This window comes from Rattus norvegicus, chromosome 3 (genome assembly GCF_036323735.1).
Source record: "Rattus norvegicus strain BN/NHsdMcwi chromosome 3, GRCr8, whole genome shotgun sequence".
NCBI classification, from domain to species: domain Eukaryota; kingdom Metazoa; phylum Chordata; class Mammalia; order Rodentia; family Muridae; genus Rattus; species Rattus norvegicus.
In genome coordinates this window covers 117658555-117678331 of record NC_086021.1, presented here as the reverse complement: position 1 = coordinate 117678331, position 19777 = coordinate 117658555, and the positions used below count along the sequence as shown (strand labels likewise).

Sequence of the window (19777 nt, the reverse complement as noted above, 5' to 3'; positions counted from 1 at the left end):
AGGGACCCATGGATCCAGCTGCATATGTAGTAGAGGATGGTCTGATGCCCCAGTGTAGGGGAATGCCAGGGTGTTGAGGTGGGAGTGGGTCCGTGGGAGCACCCTCACAGAATCAGGTGCAGGGGGAAATGGAATGGAGGGGTTCCAGAGGGGAAACCAGGAAAGGGGATAACATTTGAAATGGAAATAAATAAAATATCCAATAAAAAAAAGTTCAGGAATATAAAGTTAAATTGTGATAACATATTTATTTGAAAAATGTTCCTCGACTAGTAAATTTTTCAGGCCAACTGAAGAAATAAGAGGAAGTATGTTTCTTTCTTAAATTTTACCTAAATCATGTATTTCCAGGATCATCTAGGTCAGAATTTGTAAAATCAGGATCATTCTCACTGTTTCTTTTTCTTCTATTATAGTATCAACACCTTAGCTCCAGGATTCCACCACCCAATCTGGACTCCCTCATACTTTATTTCTGACCCTCAAAGTATACCTAATAAGGGTTCTGACCCTTTAAGTCCTACTGAGAACCAAGTCAGAATGACATTTACACTAAAACACAAAGGCTGATGAGGTCATCCTCCCAGAGTCTTTGCAAATTTTCTGGCCAGGAAGACTAGGGTAAAAACCACATCCTACAAAGTACTAGTGAGTACAAGAGCCAATCCACCTAGAGGCTGCTGAGGGAAGCAGTATAGCAAGAGTCAAACACATAGATCAGATTCCTTCTATGGCCTATTGTTATGTCTAAGCAACATTTTGTGCCTGTCTGATATTTTGAGATTCAAATAACATGTACCACAGTATTACATCAGTCTGTCAAACAGTGTTTTATGTAACAGAGTTCTAATTAACGTGGTCTTTGTCAGTCAGGCTTTCTACAGACTAGGCACATGTCAAGCGTGTATTGTTAGTATGGGACTTTATATTGATTCCCTTACAGTTTGGGTACTACTCCACCCTGGGGCACCTAGTTGCAGCAGGACTAAGCACCTCAGGAAGACAGCATTTTGCAGTGCCCTCAGAAGCAAATTTGTGAGGCTGCCAGGTCATGCTGGCATAAAAGAGGCCTCAAAAAGGAAATACAGATAACCTACCTGTCAGGAAGCTGATGATTATTCCAGCAGCTATACATCCCAGGCAGCCCACAGCACTGAAGTAAAGGTAGGAGAGTGAATACCAAGTGTCAGCTAACACAGGCCTGTTGAGAAAAGCAGCACATGTTATCAACTCTGTTCATTGTTCAGAAAAAAAGGACTCATCACTTAGGGGGCACTCGCTGTTCCCTTTAGGTTCTAGCATCTCTTAAAATCCCAAAGTTTCATATTTTGCTATTTAATTCTTTAATAATTATTCATAACATACTTTTACTTTTTATTATACATAATTCATATATCCCTGATTTATAAATATATATGTATATATATATATACACATACATATAAAGAGAGAGGAGGAGAGAGAGATTTTGCAATGAGATACATGTGTTCCATTCTTTTTCAGTTACTTACCTTTCAATTATTTATTAACCCCAGGTTTACTGAAAAAAAATGTGACAGACCTTTGCCTATGTGTATGAATTAACAGAAAGTCTCCAAAGAACGCTTCAGAGCTTTCAGGAATAGAAGCAATGGATTATAGACTAAACAGAAAGAACACAGCCTTCAGATACTTTACAGTGGGATCATCACCCCCATCTGTTCTTCAGCTGCTATATATCTAACATCACATTCTTAAGCTGTAGAGTATAATTAGCATCATATAATTATATAATCTAACATCCTTCCATTGCAGGTCATACTTCTGAACAGGAAGCTAGCTATGTTGCTACTCTTTTACTAAGTCAATATTTCCTCATTCCAACCTAGCAGTATGCTTTAGTACAATTTTTTAAACTCAGTGTTTATACCTGCTGGAAAGCTGGTAGGCTTCTGTTGTTGTTTTGTTTTGTTGGACACAAAATTCTGTTGATAGAGGCAAAGGTAACGTCTTAGAGTCTGGTGCAGGGTAAACAAAAGCTCCAATGCCCACCCAGAATGACAATGTGATTCCAGTGAGAAGACCGCCTAGAGCACCCTTGATGGAGAAATATATAAGACATTGAGAGATTAGATGAAGGTTTTTCTTGCAATATTGATATAAAGTGTTAATTCTTTTTCTTGTAAGAGTGTTGATAGAAGGTATTATGTACTGTGGAAATATTAGCTGTCCACCTTTAATCTTGGTCATATGCATTGGACACAGCTCAAACTGCCTTCATTTCAAGCCTCAGAAGTCAGATTTACTTATTTATTTAGTCACTTAGTTTCTGTGCTGGTTATGGACTCTAGGCTCTTATGCATGCTAGACCAGTTCTCTAGTGCTGAATCATAACCCCCCAAAAGATTAGTAAAGTTACTTTAAGTAAGAATAAGTTGTTCCTTAAGTGAAGTTTTTCTGCTGTTTGTTTGTTCCTCCTGTTACTCTTGTAGCTTCAGTATTTAAGAGAAGAATTTCAAAGGCTATAAAAAGCTTGAGACATTGTAGTCAATTTTTATCAAAGGGGAACATAGAGAAAGTCTGGCTGGGATTTCATTCCACAAGTTAGAAGAGTATTCGGATATCTCAAGTTTTGGGTTTGTTTGTTTGATTGATTGATTGATTGATTGATTGATTCTAAACTCATATATATTTTATTATCCCCAGTATTTAAAGGTTATGTTTCTTAATAAACAGTTGAAAATTGATGGATAATTTATCCTGTAAGGAAAACACTAGGATTGCTGGAAATGTCACATCACATGCTTCTGTTTACCATTATATAGCTGAGAATTTTGTGGAAGAAATAAACTTGTTGAGCTCCTGTTATGCACAAAAGGAGTTCTTTGTAAGGGCTTAGAATGCTTTCTCCATTATTGTTTGATAAAATTAAATCAACATGTTTAAACAAGCAAATACTTATGCTTTGGCCTGGACAAGAAGTCTGCAAACTTCAATAAATGGCCAGATACATGTTTTAGGCTTTATGATCTGTGAAGTATGTCCCAGCTATTCATCTTGGCCCTGGTACCAAAAGAATCATGGACAATACCAAACACAAGATTTTGGTTGTGGTCCAGTGAGACTTTACTGATGGACATTAAAATTTGATATTAATCTGTTGTTAAATATAGTCATTTTGAGTTTCCATCTACTTATAAGTGTAGGTCATACCTACAAACAAGAAGCCAGCTATGTAGATATGTTTGTACTAGAGATCAAATTTCCTGAACTCAACCTAACAGTAAAAAATGCTGGTGAATCAACCTGGTTAATTAAGTACCTAGGCAGGCATGTCGAGGCAGAAACTGAACCTGTTCCTGCAGTCACTGGGAAAAAGATTAATGATAGAATAGTTAAGGTCAGTGAACGAGAGAAGAGATGGCCCAAGTTCATAATATTTACTATCCTCTATGTAGAAAGATGTGCTTTCTCTGAATAATCAGAAGAACTAGGGTATACTAACAAAGATAATCTCTATTTCACGACTTTTATTTTTTGAGATTATAATATAATTATATCATTCTCCTTTCCCTTTTCTCTGAACCCTCCCATGTCTCCCTTCTTGATCTCTACTTTAGTAATTGCTATTGCGTGCGTGCGTGCGTGTGTGTGTGTGTGTGTGTGTGTGTGTGTGTGTGTATGTGTGTGTGTGTGTTTAAATATAACTTGATCAGTCAGTACAATGTTACTTTTATGTATATGTTTTCAGGGTTGACCATTTGGCATTGGATAACCAATTCATGTGCTCTTCCCTGGGGAAGCCTATTTCTGCCCCTCCCACTATTCCTTAATTGCTTGTATTTGTGTAGAGCTGAAGCCTTATGCCTTTCCTATGTCCACATTAGCATGGCTTTTGTTTTTCTTATAGTATGTATTCTAGTAAAAATGTACATAACTGGATATGTCTTTTGAATATGAGTTTAGTAACTAGGTATTACCATAAATTATAACCTATGACATAAACAGTTTTATAAACCCAAATACAACAGAAGCAATTTTCACAGTTTTCCTAGTAAGACTGTAGAAGAATTTTTACAAATGCCTAAATGTTCACTTTATATCCAAGTTCACTACCTAATTCTACAAAACTATCTAGAATAGTATCAACAAAAACCAGAAAGCTATAAACATATAAACAGATGGGCCATCAAACTCAGAATTCATACATCAATAAAAGTCGGCTTCCTGGAGAGTCTACAATTGTGCACAATTGTAAATGTGTAGAGGATGACACCACAAGTGACTAATTAGATAAAGAAAGTTATATTCAAAATGGACTTGAATGGTACTATGATACTTCTCTTAATACTGGTCTATACCAGATAAACACTCTACTTACATTTATTTAAAGACATGCAAAGGAAGAGCTAGATGTGAGAATATTTCTGGCTTGTCCTTTCAATGTATTAATCATTTGGCATTTGACCATTCAAGGTCACCTCTTCCCTAATTTGTCTTTTGCTCTAAACAGGTTTGAGTATAGTCTGATATAAGAGGACTGATTAATTCTATACCTCTGCATATGTATATGTTTAGAAAATACGAATACAGGTGGCATACATTTTAGGGGCTTTGTTTGTTTGTAAGGTTTCTCAAGTCAAGGAAAGAGGAGAAAGAAAATGAAAACAGCCTAATAAAACTGGGCTTACCTTCCAGTTTACAAAAGGAAACACGAGTCCCAAAGTGAATAAACCTAGCATCGGTCCACCACACATGCCATGGATACTGAGGGCAGCCTGTATGTAGGACAAAGCAGACCAGATAAGCCTGACAATCCCAGAGCATTTGTAGGCTCCCCTCACACTAGCATCCCTTCCTTGAACTTTGGATAAACTTAAGCCACATTCATTAATCATATTTCAGTTCTAAGGTCATTGTCCGTGATTGTAATATGTGTGTGTGTGTGTGTGTGTGTGTGTGTGTGTGTGTGTGTGTGTATGCATCTGGATGCATACCATTACAAACACACACATACATATGCTTCATATGCTTATGCACATCAACGTATATGTGTTTCTATGTATGTGTGTTTAGAGTATAGCAATTTGATTAATTTGAGCCACATTATCTTGTTACAGCAAATAGGCTTTCCTTTGTTTCACTTGTTTAGAATTCAGAAGGCCACGGATCTAATTCCCAGTACCATAGAAGATATTTTGTAGGTTAATTAAGTAATTTACTGTGTCAGTAGTATGTAACTCATGTTTCCTATCCTACATGGCTGATCAGGTATGTTAAATTGGTTTGAAATTTCTGTCACCTAGGCAATAATTATCTGGAGTCCAACTACTGCCCTCCCATCTATTGCACTTCAACTCCTGGAGAATGACCATAGAGCACTATGAGGAGGCCATCAGACACCCTGTAATTCCTCCTTTTGATTTCTCTTTACATTTATGGATATTATCTTAATATGTTTTTGGATATAAAGAAATTTTGAGTGTAGCCTTTTCATATCTTTCACCCTTTAAATGACTGAACCAAATAAACTGCCTTAGGATTTATGGACTACCTATTGTATAAACATAAATAAAAACAGGTTTTCTGGAATCCATATCATTATTTTCATGCAAATGCATGAATAACATAAGAAAATAGCGGTTTGGCAAGACTGAGAAAGTGTGCTTTCATCATGAAGAGTCTCTGAGACCTTCCAACAACTGGAAAATAAAAATGTACTGAACTGTGGTAATGAGTATGTACACAGACATATGCACACACAACATATATAATACTACTTACGTTACAGCACTTTCTATATCTGTACAAGCACCATGGAGATCCAAGCTTTAGAATGTTCCCAAAATCTTATAACAGTGAGTTTGTCTTGTGCCACCCACATGTCAGAAAGTCAAGAAGATCCACCCACATACTCTATAGACAGCGACTTACTCAATCTTCACACTCACTCAGGACAGTGACATAAGCAACGTTTGCAGAAAAGAAACTTGAGGTTAAAAGAAAGACATTCAAATCTATTTTCATTTAGAGAGTGGACAACAGTCATATAAACCTCTGGATTTGTTTGACTTTAAATTTGTATATTTTTTTTAACCAAAAGAAGTCTTTAAAAATAAGAAGTCTTTAAAAATATCAAGAGATTTGGGCTCTCTCTCTCTCTCTCTCTCTCTCTCTCTCTCTCTCTCTCTCTCTCTGTGTTTGTGTTTTTTGAGGTGGGGTTTCTCTATGTAATGACCATCTCTCACTGTCCTTGAACTCTCTTTTTGACCAGGCTGTGAGTTTGAGGCCTACCTATCTTACACAGCGAGTTCCAGGACAGCCAAGGCTACACATGGAAATCTTACCTTGAATAACTAAATGTGAAAAATAGATAGGAAAAGGATAGATAGATAGATAGATAGATAGATAGATAGATAGATAGATAGATAGATAGATAGATAGATAGATATAGATAGATAAATGGTAAAAATACCAAGAGCACAAATCACTATAATACCCTCCTTGTTGGGGTTGGGGATTTAACTCAGTGGTAGAGCGCTTGCCTAGCAAGCGCAAGGCCCTGGGTTCGGTCCCCAGCTCTGAAAAAAAAAAAGGAAAAAAAATACCCTCCTTGTTTTATTAAAAGAAGAAAATGGCTGTGAGAGACCTATCAGTGAGACTGAATTCTCACTGTAACCTGCTACATGATACTAGGACTTGATGAAGTTTCTGCTATTAACTTATTTATTCAGCTTTCACTTTCTTCTTGTTATATAAAAGTATAAATGGCCTAGCGATCTTCCCATTTCCTCCAGCCATAACATACATACTTTTTCCAGAAATACGAACTGTAATAGATTATTATGATTTCCTGGTTCATTTTCAAAGAATTCAATCTCTATTATTACTTTGATAAGATGTATGAGATTAAGTGTCTTTTCCTCTGTCTTTAGTTATTTAATATTTGTGATGTTTTTGTTGCTGGAGGCAGGGTTAATTCATTATGATGTAGCAGCTCAATTTTGAAGATAATTACTAGTTATCATGAAAAGAGTCAATAAAATAATAAACATGCTTATCTACTCTTTTTTTTTTCTTTTTTCGGAGCTGGGCACTGAACCCAGGGCCTTGCGCTTTTCCTAAGCAAGTGCTCTACCACTGAGCTGAATCCCCAACCCCGCTTATCTACTCTTGATTCAGGGGAGGACTTAAGTCTCAGAGCAAGAAAAAAAAATTCAATCCAAGAGTACATATATATTCAAATGTTCCCTGTCTGTGTATCTGTAGTCTACGAAAGCAACAGAATTTTATTCTTACCTTCTTTTTATTGTCATCCAGTATCTTATTTGGAGACAAACTTAAAGCTGGTCTCATTCCTTCTGAGCCTCTCCTACAACCAGATGACAATACACACACACACACACACACACACACACACACACACACACACACACACACACAATGTACTCTATAGCCTGGAGCTAGATAATGGCATTGAGCTATACTTACCTTGCTTAAAATGCCAGAAGGGCATCTTCTACCCACTTCCAGAAATTTTTTTCTGTTGAGGATTTAATATGGATTCCAAAAGAAATCTCAGAAACGGGTTGGGGATTTAGCTCAGTGGTAGAGCGCTTGCTTAGGAAGTGCAAGGCCCTGGGTTCGGTCCCCAGCTCCGAAAAAAAAGAACCAAAAAAAAAAAAATCTCAGAAACATGTTTGTTTACCATAGATTAGGGTTGGCCCTGAAATGTCCACTGCTTTCAATGTATTTGTCAATGCTGTCCCCCGCTGTGGAGTTTTTATCTTTGTGGCATGGCCTCTAGATCCTAGAATGCCTAAGATCTAGAGAAGACCTGCTTTGGTTGTGATAAAAACACGTCTGGAAATATTATACGGCAAGATATTTGTCAACATTTTAACTCTCAGGAATCTTTAAAGGCTTTTGAATTTTAATCATAATAAATCTTGTCATCACTTCACTAGTTCTAACATCTTCCTCTTCTGAAAGGAATCCAGCTGAAATTTTGCACCTTTAGTTAATTCAGGTCTGACAATAGTAAATATCAGGACATGGAACATAAGAAATGGGCAGAAGGTTAGAGACTAGAAGAGCAAAGAAGTACAAATCAGAGGTGTCTCACAGGAAGCTCTCTGAGGCCCTCATTACCAAAAAGTCTTCCTGCTCTCCTTTGATCCCACCCCACATTCCCCAGCACACTATTTCGAGTTAAACAGCTTTCCCAGCTGTTGGATTTCTCACAGACTTCAGAATACTAATATGTGCTTCATCACATATTGTAAGGGAATACCACATGTGTAGCATGTTGCCCATGAGCCCTGACTATGGTAACTTTCTCTCTTGGAACATTTCACACACTGAAACTTTTCAGGACACATTTTGTAAATTCCTACACTAAAACAATACCACAGGACTTGAATACCAAACTTAAATGAAACGCCACACAAAAAACATTAATTAAAAGAAGTTATTTCCCTTTTATGGCACTGAAAATTATGGCTACCAGCATCACCCACATAAGTATGGGGTGTAATTTGTGAAGAGGAAAGCAGACTCAGTGCAATCACTCAGACATGTGCGACTTGACTTTCTGTTGGCTTCAATCCGGAAAATCAGAATCTACATATTGATTTACTATATTCAAGTGGTGAAGAGGTAGAGTAAAAAAAAAATAACAATTGTCTTTACTCGGATGTGGCAAGAGAAATGAGTGGATCATTGCAGAGACACTCATCTCACCAGAAAGACAAGATATGGGTTTCCATCGCTAGCCTGCCGGCATCCATGCTATGTGGACTGTGCGGCAGACACTTGAATCAATGAAGTCAGGAGGGCCAGAATACTCACCTGAACAAGGACAGAGGGATGAGTCCAGCTGTCTTAACTCACTCATTCTAAATACCAATTTCTTTCCATCAGACACTACAAGTGTCTTGCCCCTTCTGGAACCTGCCACACCTTAATTACAAATGAACTGAAAATGGAAAAACCCTCTCCAAAACTTTTTGTCAGAGACTCTTGATTTAATCAAATTGGATATATTTTTTTAAACTACTAATCACAGTGAAAAAGGGAAAACAAAGGATCATAAGACACTGGAGGAAATGTGAGAACACGTGTTCTCTGAACTGAGAAAATAAACCCATTACAAGTCATACTATTACCACTTTCACCTTCGGAAAGTAATTTTGGTTGGAATGTACATGTATGATCCATTGAATCTGGTGTCCATGAATATTAATGTTGGGCCCTAGAATAACAGTTAGGACGTAGAAGGGTAGAAGGAAATTCTGCTGTAAAATCAAATGTCTTCTCCGTCTTTCATTACCTGGACAACACTCCCCATGAGGGATGCAAGCACGGCCATGGAAGTACAAATAATACCGAAAAGGAGACCTGCAAGGAGGAAAACACATGACGCCATATTTCCTTAAGGTCAATCCTGAGCACACATCCCTGCATCCAGCTCAAGTTCTACTGAAGGACTGTAGAAAGGAAAATTTCTGCACACAGCCAGCACCACCTCTACTCAGCACATTTATACCCTTTCCTCAGGGAGAATGAACTTGGATCTAGGATCTAAAGATTTCTTCCTGTCATTCCAGAAGTCTGTCATGTGGAACAAAATGAATGTGGAAAGGGTCTAAGAAAATCCAAGTTAATTTTGTGGGCACTAACTCTAGGTCAACCACTCACCACCAATAAGCTAAAGAAGCTAGTGGACTCTTTAAAATGTGGACAGATTGTCAGCTCTAATGTGCTGAATCAGCATTAAACTCCACAATCTGAAAGGTTTTCTTGCTTTTTCTTTTGGTGTTTTATTCATAACATGTTTATGTTTTTTTTAGTAATGCTATAATATTGCTACAATAAATGATCAATTTGCTCATATATCAACATACAGATGTGTTTATCCATTAGCACAGGAGCATCAGACAGCACTGTCCTCTGACAACACAGAAGCTTGACACTGAAGTCATTGCAATGTCTAGTAACTTTTAAAGATGATTTCTTCTCTTTAAAAAATATTGTTTTCACACATTTCTATTTTAAAAACATTCTAATACCCTGTTCCTATATAATTCATCAGTGAAATAAAGGGAAAAATAGAATCAAAGAGAGTAACAGACATAGTGGCAGTATCAATCTTAGTCAACGTGATCACTGTTACTTTAATATTCAACTTGGAAAAGTATAGAATCATTTGGGAAGGGAGTCTCACTGAGGGATTGTCTACATCAAGTTGGTCCATGGACATGTCTGTTGATTATTATCTTGGTTACTTTGAGGTGGGAACCAACCCCCCCCCCCCAACACACGCTATGAGTGTTGCCATTCTCTGGATAGGGGATCCTGACCTATATAAATTGGAGAAAATAAGTTCAACACAGCATGCAGGCACTCATTCTCTGCTCTTGGCCATAGAGTTAACTAGCTGCTTCAAGTTCCTGTCACCTTGGCTTCCATGTAAGGATGGACAGTAACTTATAATCTAAAATATATTGGTCATGACAATATATCTTGAGAAGTAATGGGTTTGATAGTAGATGCATAAGTGCTGACTAGTTTCATAATAGCTTGACCCAAGTTAGAGTCACTAGAGAAGTGTCATCCTAAATTGAGAAAATACCTCCAAAAGATTGGACTATCAGCAATTTGTGGGGCATTTTCTTAATTAGCAATTAATGTGGTGTGGAGGAGTCCTGACTACTATGGGTGTGGCCATGCTTAGTCAAGTGGTCCTGGTTTGAGAGAAAGCAGATTGCGTTCTTACTCAATGGGGTAAGCCAGTAAGCAGCATTCCTCCATTGCTCTGTATCAGCCCCTGCCTCCAGTTTCCTGCCCTCTTTAATTCCTATCCTTACTTCATTCTATGATGAACATTTATATGGAAATGCAAAGCAAATAAATGATTTCTTTCCCAACTTGCTTTCAGTCATGGTGTTTCATCATAGCAATAGTAACCATAGCTAGGACAATGGGTTTGTCAAAACTCAAAAAGTATGTACTTAAATGTTTTCCATTACAGTATAGACATTGCCCATATTAAAAGTCTTGAAATAGATATTAAATTCTAGTTAAAAATATGCAAGCTAAAATAAATATGGAAGATGAAATGGTGTTTGAAGTTTACTTTTAAATATCCAACCAATATGGTGGATTAATGGATTGACAAAGAGTTGGATGGCTATGTGACAAAGTTTAGAAAAAAATTAATGGGGAATTATATATTTATATGAGGGTGTTGATATGTTGCCAGATTATATTTATAACAAAATATAAAGAACAAAATATAAGTCAAAAGTGAAAATAATTATTATGAGGAGAATTTTATTTGATGCTAGTTCAAAGTAATATTAAAAGAAATGTATGTATCAGGAATACAGAGGGGGAAATTATGACAAAAACAACAAAGAAAAGTTAAAGAGAAGGATCTATTTAGCAAGAATATCTATTTAGCAAACAGCTAAAATAAGAATAAAGAAGAGGATAATAAAAATTTACACACAATAATCACACTTCTGTAAAATCCAATTTAAATTTTGTGAGTAGACAAGAGTTGGGTAAATGGCTGTGTATGAACTCTACACAACAGCAAAAAAATGGGCCAAAAATATAGCAATTTCACATTGATATCAAACAGCTTAAAAATGTTATGTGGCGCGACTGCACCCAGATTTGAACGGATCCAGTCAAACAGCTCCCTGCACTGAAATCCTGTGGGAGGGAGAGCTAGACCTTCAGAGGGGCAGACATGCCTGGGAAACCAGAGGAGACTACTCTCTGCCCACATTTCTGACTCCAGAGGAAAACACCTAGCACCATCTGGGCCCCCTATGCACAGGGGCCCAGGAGAAGTAGGGGCAGGGCCTTTTGGTTCCTGCCCACAGAGACAGCTGAAAGCCAGTGGACAGGAACAACTACACGCCTAAAAGCAGAACATTCTGTTTCCATAACTAGCTGAAAGAAAACAGGAAAACAGGTCTACAGCACTCCTGATGCACAGGCCTATAGGACGGTCAAGCCACTGTCAGAAATAGCAGAACAAGGTAACACCAGAGACAACCTGATGGCGAGAGGCAAGTGTAGGAACCCAAACAACAGAAATTAAGACAACATGACATCATCAGAGCCCAATTCTTTCACCAAAGCAAACACTGAATATCCAAACACAGCAGAAAAGCAAGATCTAGATTTAAAATCACATTTGATCATGATGATGGAGGACTTCAAGAAAGACATAAAGAACTCCCTTAGAGAAATGCAGGAAAACACAAGTAAACAAGTAGTAGCTCTTAGAGAGGAAACACAAAAATCCCTGAAAGAATTATAAGAAAACACAATCAAACAGGTGAAGGAATTGAAGGCTGGACCTCAAGTGAACAGGATTTTTGGGGGGGGAGGGTTGCAATGGGGGGAGGATTGGGAGGGGAACACCCAAATAGCAGAGGAGGGGGAGTGGTTAGGGGGATGTTGGCATGGAAACCTGGAAAGGAAATAACATTTGAAATATAAATAAGAAATACCCAATTTAATAAAGATGGAAAAAAATATGTGGCTTGTGGACATATTACTCTGAATTTAAGATCTAATCTGATATTTGCAGCAAAGCAGGGTTAAGGCTGATAAATATTTGAATAGGAGAAAATATTATGAAAAAGTCATTAATTCAGGAAAAATTGAATGATAGGGAGGAAAGAATGGAGATTTGAAGGAAGCAATTTATAGTTGGAGGTAAGGTTGTACAGAGAAAGTAGCTGTAATTAAGGAGAAACCTTAGGGTCTGACCTGAGGACAAGGTTCTACCTATCAAAGGATTTAAGCTGTAAAAATTCAAATGGCTTTGAAAGTAAGGTCCAATGTAAGAAAGGCAGGGTAGGAGTTCCAGGCTTGCAAACTGGACTATAAGCAGTCTCCTCAAGATCAACAGTCAAGTCTCACAGAGGACCCTTGAGTTAGTCATCAAGAATGAAATTTTTGTTCTTTGCTGGAAAATGGATTGAACTGGAGAAATGAGAAACTACAGATAGTAAATGTATTCAAAATACATGATACTTAAAAGAAAATGACTTTAAGAAGCTCATCATCATGTACAATGACTTAACACAGCAAATGTAACAAGAATATAAATGAAATAAGTAAGCTATTGAATAAAGTATTGTATAATCATTGAACTCCCACATTTTCAAAGCATACACAGGAAAATGCACAATGTAAATTGCTACAAAAAATAGAAGCAGGATTTTATGTATATAATTTTACTTACAAACTAAATCATTTCTCTAAATTACCTGTGCTTTCTATAGTAAGCACATATGTTGCATAATCTACTGTACTTTAAAAGCAACAAATTTGGAGGCTCAAGAAATAATTACTTATTTTATTATTTCAGAGCACACAGTGTCTTGCAGATAACTTGAGTTGTTTTCAACATCCACATCAGGTAGCTCACAACTGCCTGCAACTCCAGTTCCAAGGGATTTGAAACCCTCTCTGACTTCTATGGGCACTGTACTATGTGTACACATATACATATGCTATCAAAAATAAGAATCAAATTATAAAAAAGCAGTTTGTGAAAATATAGTTCAATGTGATAACTGCTTCAGTGATTATAATATGCAATTTTAATAATTAAAAAAATCAATGAGAATCTCATTCATGTAGATATTAAAATTATATGAAAGCACCACATCACCCTCCAATTATTCATGTCTTTTCCACAAACTTCCCTCCCAAATTCATGTCCTCTTTATTACTTTTTAGTAATCTTCTGAGTGCGACTAGTTCTGTCAATATACTCATATATGTGGGGGCATTCATTCATTCATTCATTCATTCATATTGACCTATGAGAAGCAACATCTCTAAAGAAAATTTAATCTCTCTTAACAAACAACCATCAACTATTCACCATCTATATCACACCCTTTCCACCCAACCTCAGGAAATATTTGCATTGGGGGTGGGATATGAAATATTATAAAAAACTAAAGGTTGGAGAGAACTATATCAAAACCTTCTCATGTGGACACGACAGGAACTCTGAATCAATATGCTAGAGTCAGTGAGTGAAGACAAAATAAGCCTATACCTGTAGCTGAGGAGATAATATACTTAAACAAGGAACATTCATCCTCTGAGACTACATTAATTGGTGTTTGCTTTCAAGACATATTACTAGATAAAGTGGCCACAACTTACCTACCTATATATTCCCTTATTAATACATAATTGTTGAACCTCATAGTTCTTATATTCTAGGAATACAACAATCAATTTTATAATTTATTACAGTTATGAAATTATAGTGAAGGACAGTTATAAGGTTCTCTGACTTCGAAAGATGATGTTCCTCTTTAAATTGACAGTTAAGAGAAGCAGGGAAAAGAGTCATAAAAAGCAGGTTAAAGCCCTTGATGAATGAATGAATAATACATACATCCTGAGATGCCAAGGTGACTGTTGGCTTTTATAGCCTAAAGCTTCCAGAGAGTCTGGAACAGAGCATCTCCTCATGTAAAATGACTGGTAAGATCAATTCAGTGTTGTCAAGATACACTGATGCAGAAAAGTAGGACCAGAGCAAGATAAACTGGATAGCCATTCCTTCCTGCTACCCTTCTGGTAAGAACTTTGGAAGCTGGAGAATCTACACATTTGTGTCTCCATGAGTATTTATGTCTCTTCATGCATCCTTAACAGCACATGGAAGATTCTAATATTCATCCCATCTAACTTTCATAATATGGAGTAGAATTTCTACCAGCTATACCTACATAAGCCTTTACTGATCCAGGTACTCAGCGTGTCCGAGAGATGTGGAAAACAGCTCTTGACAAAATCCTCAAAGGTCACTGTTGCTAAGGCATTGATGCTGGCAGCCACTGTGCTATAAAAAGAAAAACAAAATAACACACAAGAAAATCGTCTGAACTAAAAAGGATGTGTCAAATGACAACCTTATCATCATAATCTTAAGAAATACAGATATCCATATATGTCCATGTTCTAGAACACAGTGAATTACATGGCCTGTTTATTTATCCTTCAAACCTTTATTTATGTAAATATTGTCTGAAAGAAGCTAATTTTCATTTTATAACTCCCATTAATTTCCCTTGACAATATGTAACAAATAGCAAGCAATAGTGGAAGAATTTTCTATACAAACACCAATGTGTATGTGTATGTATAGAAGTGTCACTCTAGGCTCACTTGGAAAGAATAAGGATGTGACAGTTCTAACCCCAAAGTCAGTGCAGTTTGCCATTAACAACATATCTACCTGTATATCCACTTATTCATAGATAAGTGTTAGAAATCATAGTCCTTGTAGTCTATTTTGGAATACAAGAATCAATTTTACAATTTGTTACATTTATGAAATTATAATTAAGGACAGTTATATGGTACCCTGACTCTGACAGAAGGTGTCCCTTTAAAAATGACAGTTAAGACAAGCAGGGAAACGATTCATAAAGAGCAAGTGAAAGTCCTTGGGGAATGAGAGAGAAATCATAAGCACACAAATTCAGCGATAAAAGTGACTGTTGCCTTCTACAGCCTGAAGCTTCTAGAGTCTGGAATGTATTAGTAAAGGAGAACAAGAGAAAGCCTGAGAAGAAACAAAACAAACAAACAAACAAACAAAAACAAAAAACTAGCAGCTGTGATGTGCTCTCTCTCTCTCTCTCTCTCTCTCTCTCTCTCTCTCTCTCTCTGACATCACAAAATTGAGTGTGATAGACATGACAAAGCATCAGAAAGTTGGTGTTTTCTTTGCAAAATAGCATGAATGCTCATTTAAATTCCTCATAGAGAACAAGAATCTTTTAGTTCAAGAAATAACAGAATTAAATTTATAAGGTGTAAATTATCACCCAAGGTTGGTTACTTCTAAAGAATATCATAGAACAATGATTTCAACTTCAATTATTTGTCCTTGTTCACAAAGCCTAGTTATACAAGGAGACAGAAGGATACACTTCACAGAAAAGATGAAAACATCAAATATATTTATGACTTTAATAATTTGAGGGAAAAATCCCATAAGGTCAATTAGAAATAATTGAGATTAAAAAGTCTCAATGTATAGAAAATTGTGTAAAAGAAAACCAAAAGTCAACTTCTGACACATACAGCATTGTATGTTATATTCATTAAAAGCAATAACATCTTTAAGCTATAGACCAAGGGAGGACTACAAAATTAGAGGAATAAAAATGTGGCATTTATGAAGTATTTGAAATATATAGAAGAATTGTGATGGAATAAAAGAAATGTTTTGAGAAGTTGGTGAAAAACATTTATTTATTAAAAAGTAAGACAAATGCCTGATAATTTAGAAGTAAAATCACTGCTCTATGTGATTTTTACATCACTTATATAGGGTAAATGATTAATAATTTTACCCATGGGGTTGGGGATTTAGCTCAGTGGTAGAGCGCTTGCCTAGGAAGCGCAAGGCCCTGGGTTCGGTCTCCAGCTCCGAAAAAAAAATAATAATTTTACCCATTAATAACAAGAGAAATATACTGTGCCATTCATAGTAATAGAAAAGATATCCCTACTCACTATGAACCAAAATAATAATATCAAATATGATTTAACATTTCAGTATTTCAAAGATTGCTTGGCAACTAGGCAGCATATTGCAGGGTCGTGCTGCGAGAAGCAACCCTTTATAGGACAATGTAATGGAGTCACAAAAGTCAAGTTGAAACTGCATTGGAGGCATGGTGAAGACAGAAAAGACAGCAATATCCATTGCTCATTGGAATAAGCCATAGGCATTTGGAAAAAGCAGGCTCAGGTAATGACCATGTGAATGGCAACAGAGAGGACAGAGTTTGAATTGCTCAAACCCTAGAGAGCCCATCTTCCAGATACGATCCCCAGATATTAGACAAAGAATGTTGGGATTTAATGGCTGCAGTGCTGAGTTCTGATTTTTGTCTTTGGCCAGTCACCTCTTTTGTGTGTCCCACCAGAATTTGAAAGTATAGAAACTTATTTTTTCCACGTATTCACAGCTGAGTTTGTCCTAACTGTTGTGGGAAGACTTTAGGCTTTTGATCAATGCTGGGACCATATAAACACCTGAGTCTTTTGCGACTGAATGAATATAGATATTAGTGAAATAATAGCCAGAAAGTTTTAAAGTAGATGCGAAAAATACCCTTTGCATCCTACATCCACACTTTACTCACCTAACAAAGAGAAGTCCCTGCCCCCATTCTTGATAAATCTCTAGTTTCCTCATCTGCAGACTGACGAGAATTGAGTGTAAAGCTTCTCTCTTACATGCTATGTGATACCAATGATCAAATAGAAACAGAACACTGCAGTGGCCACTTGACCCTCAGCAGTGTTCACTAGATAGTTGGTCATGGCTGTCATCATTCCAGTCAATTCACCATCACCATTACCATCACCATCATCATCTTCAGTTTGTCAACATACTAACCTCAGAGTTCCACTAAAGGCACAAGCCACAAAAAGTCCTGGCAGCCCTGGCATAGTTGCAAAAATCTCCATGACAAAATATGGCATCAGCTAAAAAAAAAAAGAGGCAGAGATAGAAGGAGGGGGAAAGGAGAGTATTAATTGTCAGTTCATCAACATCTGAAATGTTGGCATATAGATTTCAGCAACTGAGATGAGAAAATTATTTCCCAGTATCTTTCTTCAATGTGTGAATTTTTCTTGTATGTTTTCTCTGAATTTAAAGTTAATCTCTAAAGGCCCATCCTTAACATATGTCTTTCAGGGAACCTATGTGTAACCCAGATTGTTGGAAAGGAGACTATACATAACAGAGTGGGATAGCAGAATAGATATGGAAAGAAAAGAGGATTGAATGCTTCTCATGAGAATATTGTGTCTAAGTTTTAAAAACCACATTTAGTGATCTATACTCTCATGACATATTTTGTTATGCTGGCAATGTAATAATAATTATTATGAGAATAAGAATTTTTTGTTCAATTTTACTGTTTAATGTTGCTTTGTTTGTTTGTTTTGTATTTCTCTAACATGTTCTCATACAACCCAGAAAATCACCTCAAATTCATTATGAGACCAATGCTAGCCTTAAATTTTTGATCCTCTGGGTCAATTTTTAAATCTGTAAGTCCAAGTAATTGACATGATGCTCACTTGTGTTCAGTTTTTGACTAAAGAATCATTAATCAACCCTAGATTACATAGAAAAGGAGTTATCACCAACAGCCCAAACACATGGATTGAAGCTTACCTTCTACTTAGCCTTAGCCTGTTTTCTGACTTTGTCTTTATGAACAAGGAAAAGTATTCTCTTTCTGTAGGCTCTCTTCTATATATTAGAATGCACTGTGTGTGTGTGTGTGTGTGTGTGTGTGTGTGTGTGTGTGTGTGTGTGTTAACTCAGGAGTTAAGGTAAGAACTCGGTGGCTTGTGCTTGGCCAGAAGGGGTAAGTTTACATAGAAAAATGGTAACTCTACCATTACACAACATATTCCTGCTATGAAATCAGGAAACCTGTATACCTGGTCTGGTGCCAAAATAGCACCAGAAGTCCAAGGGTCACAATCCTTGTAGTAGGCGTACATGATCAAGCCACAGAAGACGGCACACACCACAATTATCCAGAGACCCAACAAATTAAAGTACAAGGCACTAGAAGAGAGCACATGAGCAATCATTCTGACGCATTGCAGCTGAGCAAAGATTGAAGGGCATACTTCAAAGGACTAATCTCCAGCTTTCAGGAAAGACTACACTTTACAGCTTCACATTAAAGGTGACATCACACATTTTAGGATAATTGCCAAATATGAGTAAGTTAAGATTTCTATGAAGTTTCCTTTGTATCAGATTGCAATGCGTAGGGTACATGACCTATTTTCTTGTATAAAATTTTACATAATGATTATTCCCATTATATAACTTTAAGTAATTTCCCCATACACAATTAATGAAGCTGTCAAAAAAGCCAACTTATATTTTAATAATTTTTCTTCCAAGGAGATAATAGGGAAATGACATAAAAATAGCTAAGTATTGGTTACAGTTGCTTTGGAGATGAGGGCAGATAAAAGTTAAAGTCAACAATTTTAGGGACAATAGGAAGAATCAACAATAGGAAGATCATCTTAAACATTTGCAGACATTAATTTTATTCTACAGCACACAAGCACAATTACAGTTGGGTGCTTTTTTAAGATCCTATACATTACTTGGCTTTCATGTAGGAATTTGACTGTCAAACTTTTACTCATATTCTTAATTTCATGGAAGACTTGAAAGTAGGCAGGCTTTACATTGTGCTGATAAAATAAAAAATCTCAATGTGATGAGGCTCACGGTGTTCCTTCTTGTTTGTTTGTTTTAATTCAGGCCAGATTTGAAGATGATTCCACATTTAAATGTAAGAATATACATTTCATTCATGGCAACCATGGCATGATATAGATAGATAGATAGATAGATAGATAGATAGATAGATAGATAGATAGATAGATAGATAGATATACATGCTCACATGTATATACTCTTCTAATATGAGGGTGTCTATATGTTTCTGCACAAACATGAGAGAATGACCTTCCTTAAACATTGTATTGTTTGGTAAATGACAAATATTTAACAAATACAATATATTATTGTTGGTGTTTTGAGAAAAAATAATGAGAAATATTTACTTCCTCACACCCATTTCTCACTTATTAAGAGGCAGAAATTCAACATATCACAAAAGAAAGTAATATCTCAGCATATGGTAAATACCTAGTGTACTAACAATTTAAGAGG

General features: G+C 36.5%; 1 protein-coding gene across 2 annotated transcripts in view; it reads right to left on the bottom strand.

Annotated features, from left to right (window-relative positions):
• Positions 1-19777, bottom strand: part of Slc5a12 (solute carrier family 5 member 12) — a 50082-nt gene that overhangs the window by 5635 nt on the left and 24670 nt on the right. Inside the window, exons 7-13 of one of the 2 annotated variants that reach the window (NM_001108588.1) lie at positions 18514-18643; positions 17453-17541; positions 14763-14875; positions 9311-9378; positions 4671-4757; positions 1910-2076; positions 1098-1201 (exon numbers count right to left, since the gene is read on the bottom strand). In NM_001108588.1, coding sequence (NP_001102058.1) covers positions 1098-1201; positions 1910-2076; positions 4671-4757; positions 9311-9378; positions 14763-14875; positions 17453-17541; positions 18514-18643 — 758 coding nt within the window. The remainder of the gene's footprint in view (positions 1-1097; positions 1202-1909; positions 2077-4670; positions 4758-9310; positions 9379-14762; positions 14876-17452; positions 17542-18513; positions 18644-19777) is intronic. The other variant, XM_063284156.1, reaches the window with a different exon arrangement.